Here is a 14,737-nt window from a genome sequence, read left to right as displayed (position 1 = left end):
ACTACTTCACCCAGATTCATTTGCTGCACATCAGCGTTCAAACAACTTTGATCGCTCACTTCTTGCTGGCGTGCATTTTTAGACATGGTATCACTAAACCCCTTGTCAGTTCTCACATGTGTTTTTGTGACAAATTGTAGTTTGTGAGACCAGACAGACTCGTCCGAGATTCCTCCTGGTGACCCAGCGTGAAGTGTGTGCCCCCCTATCGCCAATCAGTCGTTTAGTGTGAACCACAACCACTTAACCACTCCCGATTACAAGAGATCAAGTCATGTAGTGTGAACTTGGCATTAATCAGGTAACGTTTGGTAAACTGTAGCAGTTATCAAAAACACATTAAAAAATTGTAACTAGTTGCTTGTCGTGACCAAGGTCATGTTGGGCCCAGAGCATACCAAGAAACACTTGGCATAATACAGGAACACACCTTTACGTGGGTGCCAGTTTAGGACTCGTACACAAGGAAACTCTCACAGTACAGATTTAATGTGTTTTTGCTTTTAATGAACTATTAAAACCATCTTTTATAAACATTTTCATCAGTTGTGTTTGGATTACCTCTGGCTGTAAGAAACAGCCTTGTATAATCAATATTAAGGAAATCTGAAACATTATGTATATTAGATGTTTAACAGATTTCTCTAATGACAGAAAATGATCCAAGTAACTTGGCTATGACCTAATAAATGTAAAACTAATGCTAAAAACATTGGAACCAGCTCTCATACCATGACGTCATAAACGTATCATACATAGCTCTTAACCTAGTAACCCATGATGCCTTCTGTAATTAATTCTAGCATCAGGCCACCCTACCCTGCCAATTACTGATTAATGTTTATCCAACACCACCTGACTAAGGCCACTCTTTCTTAAAGGAATTTGAAATATACAGGTAAGTGAAGTGCAAGTGTATTCAGCCGCCCTCTCAGGATGGCACAATGGTTTCCTCTTTCTTCCTCTGAATACGCTGATGTAGAAGTTTCCAAGCCTTTTCAACCTGGAAAGAATCAAAGGCATCATCGAGTAGATGAGCAACATGCTAAAGCCCGATAAATGCATGGAAATAAATATATTTATGAGGGATCTTAAAAAAATTTCCACATTTTTATATTTTATTTGTAAACTGTGAGGGTGGGAGGAGTAGTAATTGGTCGTGTCAGAGACTGAGATGGCTTATAGTACAGATTAAGCGCCATCTGATTTCCACCTTTTTGGACTGCTCAAAGAAGCTTTAAGGGGAAGAAGATTTTCATATGACGATGATGTGAAAGCAGAGATGCATCAGTGGCTATGCACTCAACCAAATACATTTTTTGCTGATGGCATTAAAAAGTTGGTGACGCTGGGAAAAATGCATCAGAAGGTGACCATGTAGAAAAGTGATGTCATTTGTTTTTTTTAAATTCTTAATAGAGTTTAAAAATGTGCAGAAACTTTTTAAAGAACCCTTGAATATATTTGTGTTACTGCAATTAACATTACAGATACAAGCTAAAAGTGAGGATTGTAGATCACCACAGTTGTTATTCACTGTTAAACATACTGAGTGTTATACTGCTTTTATTCAACAGTTTTGCAAGGTAATGGATAAAGTAAAAAATACCAGAAATGTAGTAGCTGGTTGCTATGCAACATACATCAATCAAATGTGCATGGCAAAGCCTATTTTGATTCATTAAATGTTGGGCTAATGAGAGTTCCTCGTGCATGTTGAATGCAGCAGATCTGATCAGGATAAAGACCCGAGTCCCACTTAAAGGTGGTCGAATCGTTATGGCCAGACAACTGGGTTGAAGTATCTCCCAAACAGCAAGGGGTGCTCACAGACAGCCGTGGTACTTGCAGACAGTAGGTTTAAAAAACCACAAACCACAGGACATCTTCAAATGCAGATCAGACTGGTGCGGGTCATAAAATTAGAATATCATGAAAAAGTTGATTTATTTCAGTAATTCCATTCAAAAAATGAAACTTGTATATTATATTCATTCATTACACACAGACTGATATATTTCAAATGTTTATTTATTTTAATGTTGATGATTATAACTGACAACTAATGAAAACCCCAAATTCAGTATCTCAGAAAATTAGAATATTACTTAAGACCAATACAAAAAAAGGATTTTTAGAAATGTTGGCCAACTGAAAAGTATGAACATGAAAAGTATGAGCATGTACAGCACTCAATACTTAGTTGGGGCTCCTTTTGCCTGGATTACTGCAGCAATGCGGCGTGGCATGGAGTCCATCAGTCTGTGGCACTGCTCAGGTGTTATGAGAGCCCAGGTTGCTCTGATAGTGGCCTTCAGCTCTTCTGAATTGTTGGGTCTGGCGTATCGCATCTTCCTCTTCACAATATCCCATAGATTTTCTATGGGGTTAAGGTCAGGCGAGTTTGCTGGCCAATTAAGAACAGGGATACCATGGTCCTTAAACCAGGTACTGGTAGCTTTGGCACTGTGTGCAGGTGCCAAGTCCTGTTGGAAAATGAAATCTGCATCTCCATAAAGTTGGAGCAGCAGAAAGCATGAAGTGCTCTAAAACTTCCTGGTAGACGGCTGCGTTGACCTTGGACCTCAGAAAACACAGTGGACCAACACCAGCAGATGACATGGCACTCCAAACCATCACTGACTGTGGAAACTTTACACTGGACCTCAAGCAACGTGGATTCTGTGCCTCTCCTCTCTTCCTCCAGACGCTGGGACCTTGATTTCCAAAGGTAATGCAAGATTTACTTTCATCAGAGAACATAACTTTGGACCACTCAGCAGCAGTCCAGTCCTTTTTGTCTTTAGCCCAGGCGAGACGCTTCTGACGCTGTCTCTTGTTCAAGAGTGGCTTGACACAAGGAATGCGACAGCTGAAACCCATGTCTTGCATACGTCTGTGCGTGGTGGTTCTTGAAGCACTGACTCCAGCTGCAGTCCACTCTTTGTGAATCTCCCCCACATTTTTTAATGGGTTTTGTTTCACAATCCTCTCCAGGGTGCGGTTATCCCTATTACTTGTACACTTTTTTCTACCACATCTTTTCCTTCCCTTCGCCTCTCTATTAATGTGCTTGGACACAGAGCTCTGTGAACAGCCAGCCTCTTTAGGAATGACCTTTTGTGTCTTGCCCTCCTTGTGCAAGGTGTCAATGGTCGTCTTTAGGACAACTGTCAAGTCAGCAGTCTTCCCCATAAATGTGTAGCCTACAGAACTAGACTGAGAGACCATTTAAAGGCCTTTGCAGGTGTTTTGAGTTAATTAGCTGATTAGAGTGTGGCACCAGGTGTCTTCAATATTGTACCTTGTCAAAATATTCTAATTTTCTGAGATACTGAATTTGGGGTTTTCATTAGTTGTGAGTTATAATCATCAACATTAAAAGAAATAAACATTTGAAATATATCAGTCTGTATGTAATTAATGAATATAATATACAAGTTTCACTTTTTGAATGGAATTACTGAAATAAATAAACTTTTTCATGATATTCTAATTTTATGACCAGCACCTGTATATCAGGCATATCAGGTCCTAATGTTTTGGCTCATTAGTGAATAAACCATTTGTGGATCAATGTGTATCAGACTGGCAGGGGATGCTGATTACCCTGTTACATATTTAATGTACATTATATAACCAAAAGTATGTGGACACTGAACTCAAGTGTTAATATGGAGTTGCAACCCTATGACTGGATCCATAAGGACACAATTTGACAAATTTAGTGTGGAGGAACTCCAGTGACCTGCACATAGCCCTGACCTCAACCCCATCAAGCACCTCTGGGATGAAATGTATTGTTGACTGCAGGCCAGGCCTTCTCGTCCAACCTCAGTGCCTGATGCCACAAATGTTATAGAGGCTGTTATAGATGCAAAAAGGGATACTATGTTAACGACAACAATTTTAGAATGTCCAACAAGCATGATCAGGTGTCCACAAACGCTCGGCCATGAAGTGCAAAAGGTCTTCCTAGGAGGTATGAATGTGTACCTGTCTTTGAGTGACATCTGGTTCCCACAGTGTACACAGCACCACGTTGGCCTGTTCCACCAGCTTTTCGTTACTCCACTGACTCTGTAATCGCCTCACTGCATCCTCCTTACTCACTGCATCACGCTCCACAATCCGCTTCACAGCCTGGTATGAGACATGGAGAAAAAATTAAGACATGAACAGAGGGTTAAACTCATGTATTGACAGACAGTGGCAGATATAGGGTCTGTCCGAAAACCTAGTGATAGCTCAGTGGTTAAGGTACTGGACTAGCAAACAGAAGGTTGCCGGTTCAAGCCTCGCCACCTCCAAGTTGCCACTGTTGGGTCCCTGAGCAAGGCCCTTAACCCTCAATTGCTCATTGTGTTCAGCTCATGTAAGTGTAAGTCGCTTTGGAAAAAAGCGTCTGCTAAATGCTGAAAATTTAAATGTAAATGTAGTGAGCTCTCTAAATAAACAGCATTTTATGTCATCCTATGTTTGAATTCTTAGATGCCATGGTTCATTAAGACATGGTTTAACAAGTTTATTGTGAAGAAACTTCCACTTCAACCCCATTAACACCTGTGTTAAACCGAAATGGCAATTGTGAGCCAAACCTTATAGTTCCCAAAATAGTGAAGGTTGTTACTAATTGCTATTAATTGCCCATGGTTTTGGCATGGGATTTTTAATTAGCTAATAGTCAGGTGTCCACATAGCTTTGGTAAATAGTGTATGAATGTGAGTTAATAGACAGTAGTAGTGGTTACCTCTCCCTCTGGTATAATGGCCACCCAAACCTCATGAACCATGTTTTGCCAGCCAGCTTCTAATAAGACTGCAGCATCCACCACACACAAGTGCATACCTGGGGGCCGAGAGCAACCATGCGGGTCAAACACATAAGTTTTGTTTATTTGTTTTATATTAGTTCAGCCATATTTCAGTCATTGATTAATTTTCCCCTGTCCAAAACTCTTTATTTATTCATTCACATTAACTGTTTTGTCATGATCAGGGTCAAAGTGACTCCGGTTTCCTCTGGCATCACTGGGCACAATGCAGTTACCCCAGATATAATGCCAATCCCTTGCAAGATCATGTGGTTAATATGCTGGATTAGTCATCAAAAGGTTGCTAGTTCAAGCCCCACCACTGCCAGTTTGCCACGACTGGGCGCTTAAGAAAAGCCCTTAACCCTTCATTTCGCTAAAGTAGCTTTGGATAAAAGCGACCGCTAAATAACTCGTATGTAAAATTAAAGGTCTTGATGGTAAATGTAAGAACAGCTTATTACTATAGAAGAGAAAAGCGTACCTTCTTCTTTGGCTTGTTGTATTTTTTCTTTAACCAGCAGTGCAATTTCAGGCCACACTATATCAGTTAGTGCTTTTAACCGTTCCTGTAAACACACAGACATGTATAAATATGCTTTTGATGAGGTTCTTGTTTTCAGTGTATAACTTACAGGGTGGTTTGCTTTTGCCATTTAACTTAACATAAACTGCTTTATCCTGGTCAGGGTTGCAGCACTGCGCACAGGACAGGAATGCTTTGGATAGGGCGTCCATTTATCACAATACATTGGCCAGCCATCCCCCTCCCTTCAACAAATATAACCAATCATGTCTGTGTAGAGGCCCTGCCAGCCAAGATTCAAACCCTGGATCTCTGTGATAGTGGGCTAGCAAATTATACTGCAGCACCACCCGAGCGCTTGTTCAATAAAGAACCAGATACAAATTAGCAAATGTAATAATGAATAAATGACTAAGCTCTTTACTTTTCAGTAGTATGACAGCAGAATCCAGTGGTGTTAATAAAGGTGGAGGAATGTCATTTATTTACTACAATGTTTTTATACATCTATTAGCAACTAGTGTGTCTAAAACACATGAGGTCAATAAATAGTATGGGTGTCTACATACTTGTGGCCACACAGTGTATGTTGTGTGCTAAATTGACATGGACGTTTGGGTCCAATACAACATCGTTATTACAATTATTCTTAATTAAATCGAGATGTTTTGTATTACCTTACTAGCAAACACCTTCCTCCCTAGGGCTCGTCTGTTTATGGTTTGATCATCATTCAAAATATCTGGCATAGAGGTAAAAAAAGAAAACCTGTTTATGATGAGTGATACTACACACCTAAAAAAAAAAATATATATTGTAGCATGCACAATGGGGTAAAGATGCATCCAAAAACTACTTATTTTAATTTCATTATAAACTATAAAAATACAGAATTGTACTTTCATTCAAGTTTCAACTTGACTTGTATATACCCCACCTGTACCCTGAACCCTGCCCGACACAAAAACCCACCCAACTCCTCACCTGTACCAAACTCCTGCACTATTTTATTGTAGGCAGCAGTGCCGGGTCGATAGGTTTCATGGCCGAGTTGGTCGGCGTCAATCCGTACAGCTCCGAGACCTTCTAACCTCAGAGAAATGGAGCTCTTCCCACTTCCGCTGCCCCCCGTCAGACCAATCACATATGGGAAATCAGAGAGGGAAGGGTGTGGCTGGCATGAGACAAACATAATATAGAGATGTTAGTTAAAACGTTCAGCATAGTGAAAATGGTTAGTTATGTACATGATACAACTCATGTACTCGTGGACGTTTATTTTTATTTTATGAGGATTTTAACGTCGTTTTACACACTTTGGTTACATTCATGACAGGACTGGTAATTACTGCTTACACAAGATTCATCAGTTCAAGTTAAATGTCAAACACATTCATTGACAATTTTGAATCTCCGATTTATCTTTATCTTATTTATCTTATCTTGCATGTCTATGGACTCTGGAAAGAAACAGGAGCTTCCAGAGGAAACCCACACAGATACAGCGAGAACATGCAAAATCCACACAGAAAAGACCGGACCACTCTTCCTGGGAATCAAACCCAGGACCTTCTTGCTGTGAGATGACAGTGCCACCCACTGAACCGCCCAAACTCCTGGATAAAATCTTAAATAAATTAATCCTTCCAACATTATAGCAAAAGTTTAGGGAAGGCCTGTTTCAGCATGACTGTGCCCAAAGTGACAGAAGGAGGAACTCTGACCGTGACCCTATTAAACTTGTGTTAATGAGTGAGAATGTGAGTAAACAGCTGTATAAAAAAGTTGAAACAAATATGAACAAATAATTGATAGATTATACCGTGAGAGGGGTAAGCAGTGTGCCCAGTAATCTTGAGCGAAGACTCGATGAGCTGATCTTTTCCTCCTCTATTTCTGTGTGATGTGCATCTTTAATCAAAGAAATCTCGTATAGCTTCAGCTGTGCCAGTCCCTGCTCAGCACACAGCACAAACACACCAAATACAATCGATACACTGTGAATACTATATTAGCATTTACAACAACAAAGCATCAATAGTGTTGTCCAACTCAATCAGACGGTAGAACATGTGACATTGAGAATTTATATGTGTGACATGACAGTAGTGGAATTTTGAAGATATATGAAACAAATATTTATGTAAATGTCAGCATCTCTAGACATTTATGTCAAAAAAGGGTGCTTGGGTGGCGAAGCATTCTAACGTGCAAGCATGCCACTGTGCTGAGCACATCTCAGAAGAGCCACCGACATGGCAGAGCATCCACACAAATACATCTGACTGAGTTTGTAGGAGGGAGGGTCGGACAGGGTCACTTGCTGCTGCTATGTTATGTGATCTCCAGGCTGGTCTGGGAACCTGCGCAAGTTGGGGGGGTTGTTACATGGAGCCTAACATTGCTCTCTGTGGCTGGTAATAAGAGGCGCCCGCAGATTAGGCACATGGTGAATCGTCTTCTTTATAAGATCAAGGATTGTGCTAGTGGCAGATTCACAGTTGGGAATTGGAAATGACTAAATTGGAAGATAAAGGGGGAAAAAAAATCACATATTTGATTTTCCAAAACCAGATCATAGATTTTTATGACACTTCTATACAAACCACTTCTATACAAATCCATGATAGTTTTTTTTAAGGTGTGTTCCAATCATTTAGTCATAGATATGGGTGCATGTAAAGTTGTATGTTGTAAAGCTATATGTATGCTTACATTCTCCAGCCTCTTTCTGTTGACGGCCTCGCCACCTTTTCTCGTCTCCTCGCTAACCACGATGCATTGCAGCTGCGGGTCAGTGATGGACGGGCCAAACGGATCAGACAGAGGAACAATGTCATACTGCAAGGAGGGTTTGACGTCATGCAGGAACTCCTGAAGATTCTGCACACGCTGATTGTACGGCTCAATTAACTCCTTCAAAACCTTATCTACATCAAAAAAAGAGAAACAAAAAAGCAATAAAAGCAATATTAGGATGTACAAGCATCCAAAAACTGTACAGAAATGAATGTATATCTATTATTGACAGTACTAAGACCCTGCTACCATAGCAGCTTTGTAAACACACAGTTAACAACTAGATATGGTAAAGGTAAGGCTAGAACGTATTGATTCATTGCATTGCGCCAATTTAGAAGTACCTACTTTGCCTGTGTTCCCTGGCGACCTATGGAGAGCCATAGACTAGCACATGCCTTCTGTAACATGTCTAAACCTGATGACTGCATCTTACCACTTGCTAGAGAAGAATGTTTACATTACGTATGGAGGACAATTCTAATCTTACTATATGCCTCCATCAGACTGTAGGAGTCTGTTGCAACAGCAAGAAGGTGGCTAATTGTGTCTGTTTAGTGCCCAGTCAGGTAGGAGATACTGCTAAGACTCTGGAGCTAGCCTCCCTTCAATGCCCAGGGGTAATAAAGTGCATTAAAAAAATTCTAAAACTATGCCCGTTAATATAGCGACTAATAAAGCCTGTGTCTGTGGGAATTTGTGCCCCTTCTATTAGAATAACCTGTCTAATGGAATAGCGGTCATAGCTCTAGGCAGGGCCACTAGACTTTGTAGCATAGAAATCATTTTACATATTTGATTTTATATGTTTTTTAACATATACAAATTTTGGGTGACCTAAACACCCAAAATGTATAATTAGGAAAGGGTGTCCACATACTTTTGACCATATAATGTAATCATAATAAGCCAAAAATGGCTACTGATTTATGCTTTCCCGTTCTGTGTCTTACTTTTCAGCAGCTCCTGGTCACACACGCCGATCACAAAGCGTCTATTTGCAAGAAGGCAGCAAATATTCAGTAGGGTCCGGTGGGCACCATGCAGGCGGTCAAAGGTTCCGCCCACCACTACATCTCCGTAGGTTTCTATAGGCTCCGTAATGTCCTCTCCCTCTTTTTTCTCCACTGTTTTCTCCTGCTCTTGCTTTGCTTTTTCTATCTGTGACCACAAAACAACAGAGGACAGGCTGGGTGCGCACACGTAGCAGCTTCCAGCATAAACCTGAAGGCACCGTTCCACCAGCGACATCTGACCCATGTCCTTTAGAGGAAAATCGGTCATCACAACCTCTGGAGACTGACTAAGCGTCTGTGGTGAAGGAAAGGGTTCACAGTTTAATTCCCACTGCTGGGCAGAAATATTAGTGAGGAGGAGCCGGACATCCAGGTGGGCACAGATGTCAGCAGCGTTGCTGTACAGGCGTGATATGAGGCCAGGAAGATCCACGGGCGGGGGAATGAAAACAGGCCGAGGCGGACAGCCTGTGCCCAAGTTGAGGCCTGGGTGGAGGTGAACGTAGAGGGTTCGCTCTACCAGCTGAGATGCTGATTTGAGGACAGGAGCCAGGCGGAAGGGGAGGGTGTGGAGAGGAGAGGTGAGGACCAGCACACCTGTGCTGACCATCGACATGATGAAGAGGTGGCCAGTTACTTTCTGGAAAATCTGCAATTGAAAATGAACATACTGAGTTAGGGTAGGTTCTATGCACATCAATAAAAGAGCCTCTCTCTCATTGCTGCCGCCACGCCCACACTTGATCAAGGAGGGCAGAGTTTGTCACCAGAGATCATAATTGCAGCAGCGATGAGGAACCCTGCATCAACCCCGGTTCCTCACCCCGACAGACACACAGCCAGTTGTTTGTCTTTGTAGACACTCAGCTGGTCGATAGAACAGATGGGATTCAAACTCAAGAACTCAAGACTTCAGTGGCGGAGGACTAGCACCCCCATCATCTCTATTATAAATTAAAGATTGTTTAGCTATATTTTTAGTAGCAAGGTGGTACCCACAACTTTGAAATGAACAGCATAAGTATATTGTTAAGATTTTGGCATTTTAATACAGTAATGCTTAACGTGCGCTGGTGGTGCAGTGCAAACTCTCTACCACTGGGATCTCCAAGCCTTAAGTTTGATTACCAGACGATGCTATCTCTCTGGCCAGGCGCCCAGACACTCTGTGCCTGAAGAAGCTTGAATTCATTGACACTATACAATCGCACCCTCTGCTGTCTGGTTGAGGCACCTACACTCTCCGTACACAATTCGGCTCTCTGTGAGACTAGACCACTAGCAGGTGAAAAAGATGCTTTTAGCAACTGCATGCATGTCAAAGGGGGTGTGATAGTCTCCAGGGGGGGTAACATAAAGCATAACATTATGACCACTGACAGATGACGTGAATAACACTGATTATCTCTTCATCACGGCACCTGTTAGTGGGTCGGATATATTAGGCAGCAAGTGAACATTTTATCCTCAAAGTTAATGTGTTAGAAGCAGGAAAAATGGGCCAAATTGTGATGGCTAGACGACTGGGTCAGAGCATCTTAAAAAGTGCAACTCTTGTGGGGTATTCCCAGTCTGCAGTGGTCAGTATCTATAAAAAGTGGTGCAAGGAAGGAACAGTGGTCAACCAGTGACAGGGTCATGGGCGGCCAAGACTCACTGATGCACGTGGGGAGCGAAGGCTGGCCCGTGTGGTCCGATCCAACAGATGAGCTACTGTAGCTGAAATTGCTGAAGAAGTTAATGCTGGTTCTGATAGAAAGGTGTCAGAATACACAGTGCATCACAGTTGCAGGGCTGTTCTGGCAGCAAAAGGGGGACCAACACAATATTAGGAAGGTGGTCATAATGTTATGCCTTATTGGTGTATGACAAAAAAAAGCCATTCTATAAAATTACACTACATATCGCCTGAAGATTTCCGCCAAATGCTCCTTTTTTCCCCAAAACATTTGCAGATTGTGGCCAAACACTTCCATTTTACTTAATCAGTCCACTACACTTGCTTTCAAGATGCATCTAGATGTTATTTTGCATACTGCATTTTTTGGACATGGGTGAGGGTAAAGTTTTACTACACAGTAGTACAGTAAAACGGTGCACCACCACTCCTGTGTCAGATTAACTTTAATGCAGGTTCTTACCTCTCATATAGATGTTTTGCCTTGAGTTGTTGAACAATATACACGCAGTTACTGTTATCTTTTCTAATACAGTATATATAATTAAACAAAATGTATGTGCATGAACATTTGCAGAAAATAAATGTCTTAAACAGTTTGTTGCAGAGGTATATTTTCCCCACTTAAATTAAATGGTCATTTGTCAGGGAGTGACCACACTTTTGCATGCAACTGTATAGGACTGTCCCATTTAAAAGAGTAAAAGTTTAGGAACACCGTTTGAGGACCCAGTATATGGAAAAAGTACATGAGTTACCTTTACTTTTAGCAGGTGAGGTGGCAATATAGCTTAATGTGTCACCACAACAAGTGCTAAATCCCAAATGCCTCATTAATGTCAATATACCCCACTACCTAGGCTGCAGTAGACATATTTAGTGAGCCTACTTAGGAAGTTAGAAGACGTTTGGGATTCAACCCAAAAATGTGACGGTAGCTGAGGCAGAGCTAATGGGCTCGTACTCGCGTTGTTTAAAGATAATATACTTACCGGAATTTCGCCGGGCACAGTCACAGACACTCTAACAGAGCTTAAAGCTGTTTTTAAATAATAACTATTAATATTTAACGCGTTTCTACATCATGGCTGTTCTCACAATCACTAGCTTTCCTCCAACCGTACTCTTATGCCCAGTTGACCCAGTCTGAAGCCATGTGACATTATTCCGCATGTTGATTGGTTGTTTCACAGAGCAACATAGCGCGGAATTGTGGGATATGTAGTATAAACCAATCTGCTACCTTCTGCACTACAGGTGTTGTGCCGAATTCCCACTCCCCGGCAGAATCCGACTCCCATTAGCGTCCAACGGCCAAACAGACTTGCACTGCTTTTATAGTTAAAACTAATCTAATTAATTCTGGTGGCTTATCTATAGCATATGTCTCTAACATATTTACATTTACATTTTTGGCATTTATCCAAAGCGACTTACAATTATGACCTAACACAATTTTGAGCAATTGAGGGTTAAGGGCCTTGCTCAGGGGCCCAACAGTGGCAACTTGGTGGTGGTGGGGCTTGAACCGGCAACCTTTTGATTATTAGTCCAGTACCTTAACCACTTAGCTATCACTGCCCTTGACATATGTGCCCTGTTGAACGTAGGGCAAAATGCTTTTCAGGACACAAAATACATACCAAGACATGCTAGAAAAATAAATGAGATGTGATTCAGACCCTGCATTGCTGAGATCATGGAGGAGTATGATTTCGGCAGGCGAATGGGAGTCCGGTGATTCAGCCGGGGAGTGGGAATTGGGCACAACACCTGTTGGTTTTCAAAGTTAAAAAAAAGAGCACATGCTAAGGCATAATGCACCCATATGCAAACTGTCCAGATTTCAGATGTTTATATCCATTTCACCTATTTTTTATCAACTGCTTTATCTTGGTCAGAGTTGTGGTGGGTCCGGTTCCACCCCTGAAACACTGTGAGCAGGGCAGGAATACCCTGGACAGGCTGCCAATCAGTCTTGGGGTTTACAGTGGTACATTGTAAAGACTTTGTATAGCATCTGTATTTGAATCTCTTAAGAATGTGGCATTATGTGCTGCTTTTTAGCTTGTTGTTGCATTCTAGCTTGATTCATATTGCCTATTTTATTTAAGCAATGTTTAGATTCAATAGGTCTGGCAGTAACCACACCTGGGTATGGCTAGTGTAACTGAAACAATCAATTACATTTTATAATCAATTAAATTAGTTAATTAGTTGATTTAATCAAACAGGATGTTTCCTTTAATTAAAGCAATGATCTTTTGAAAAAAGCATTTTGTGTTCAACTGGGTTGTCTTAGTCGAATATTAAAAGTAGTCTGACGGTTTTTTTCCTTTCATTTATTTTAATATTTCACTGCAGCTTCATCCTGGTCAGGGCTGCAGTGGGTCTGGCTTCCCTGGAATAACTAGGCACAATGCGATAACACACCCCAGACAGGACAGCAATCCATCTTGGGTCCTCTCCCCTGCCTCAGACACAGCCAATGCAGTACTAAACTTACAGCTAGCAGTAACTCTATGAAGCAAGTTCACCTCCAGGTTTGTTTTTAAAAGTTGAATTAAAAGCTGAAGTATGCAGATGAATTCCACATAGTCAAACTCCTAAAACAGTAAGTGTTTATGAGGTGCAAACCCATGTTACAAGGATCCCAAGTTGCAGCACTACAATGCCATCCTGTAAAAAATTCTTATTTTTTTTTATAATTAATAGAGGACTGTGAAATAGAAACCATTCTAACAGTTCAAAAGTGACTCAGACATGAGCATTAGGAAACAAATAGCTTTTATTTAACAATATACAAAACCAGGTATTCTTTTATTTTTACATTTTACATCTACATTTTCTATTTTTAACATTTCCTGAATCAACAAGCATTTAAAAAGTTCCTGTTTATTTGTCTGAAAGTGCAAAATTGTAAAACAAGCTTTACAGGTGAAGATTATTCTTCAGTGTGAAGAGAAATTATTTTATTTTACAGTTACATAGTACATCATTCATTATACACAAGAGCGATTCCACACATGCAGATGTGTGAGTATAAGAATAATGATCATCTAGAGCAGATTGGAATGCCTTTATTTGTCATATACAGTGTATCACAAAAGTGAGTACACCCCTCACATTTCTGCAGATATTTAAGTATATCTTTTCATGGGACAACACTGACAAAATGACACTTTGACACAATGAAAAGTAGTCTGTGTGCAGCTTATATAACAGTGTAAATTTATTCTTCCCTCAAAATAACTCAATATACAGCCATTAATGTCTAAACCACCGGCAACAAAAGTGAGTACACCCCTTAGTGAAAGTTCCTAAAGTGTCAATATTTTGTGTGGCCACCATTATTTCCCAGAACTGCCTTAACTCTCCTGGGCATGGAGTTTACCAGAGCTTCACAGGTTGCCACTGGAATGCTTTTCCACTCCTCCATGACGACATCACGGAGCTGGCGGATATTCGAGACTTTGTGCTCCTCCACCTTCCGCTTGAGGATGCCCCAAAGATGTTCTATTGGGTTTAGGTCTGGAGACATGCTTGGCCAGTCCATCACCTTTACCCTCAGCCTCTTCAATAAAGCAGTGGTCGTCTTAGAGGTGTGTTTGGGGTCATTATCATGCTGGAACACTGCCCTGCGACCTAGTTTCCGGAGGGAGGGGATCATGCTCTGCTTCAGTATTTCACAGTACATATTGGAGTTCATGTGTCCCTCAATGAAATGTAACTCCCCAACACCTGCTGCACTCATGCAGCCCCAGACCATGGCATTCCCACCTCCATGCTTGACTGTAGGCATGACACACTTATCTTTGTACTCCTCACCTGATTGCCGCCACACATGCTTGAGACCATCTGAACCAAACAAATTAATCTTGGTCTCATCAGACCATAGGACATG

General features: G+C 41.2%; 1 protein-coding gene across 1 annotated transcript; it reads right to left on the bottom strand.

Moving 5' to 3' along the window:
* Positions 1 to 481: 481 nt before the first annotated feature.
* Positions 482 to 11,949, bottom strand: coasy (CoA synthase). Its single transcript, XM_062992716.1, has 10 exons — positions 11,826 to 11,949; positions 9,093 to 9,804; positions 8,056 to 8,270; positions 7,163 to 7,294; positions 6,325 to 6,514; positions 6,018 to 6,082; positions 5,299 to 5,383; positions 4,752 to 4,849; positions 3,997 to 4,143; positions 482 to 1,003 (listed from the first exon to the last, which is right to left on the bottom strand). Exons 2-10 carry the CDS (start codon positions 9,769 to 9,771, stop codon positions 932 to 934), a joined length of 1,683 nt encoding a protein of 560 aa, XP_062848786.1. The 5' UTR covers positions 9,772 to 9,804; positions 11,826 to 11,949; the 3' UTR covers positions 482 to 931.
* Positions 11,950 to 14,737: the final 2,788 nt, after the last annotated feature.

This window comes from Trichomycterus rosablanca, chromosome 3 (assembly GCF_030014385.1).
Source record: "Trichomycterus rosablanca isolate fTriRos1 chromosome 3, fTriRos1.hap1, whole genome shotgun sequence".
Classification (NCBI taxonomy): Eukaryota; Metazoa; Chordata; class Actinopteri; order Siluriformes; family Trichomycteridae; genus Trichomycterus; species Trichomycterus rosablanca.
Note: the sequence above shows the minus strand (reverse complement) of the source record. Positions and strands in the feature narration are given on the sequence as shown.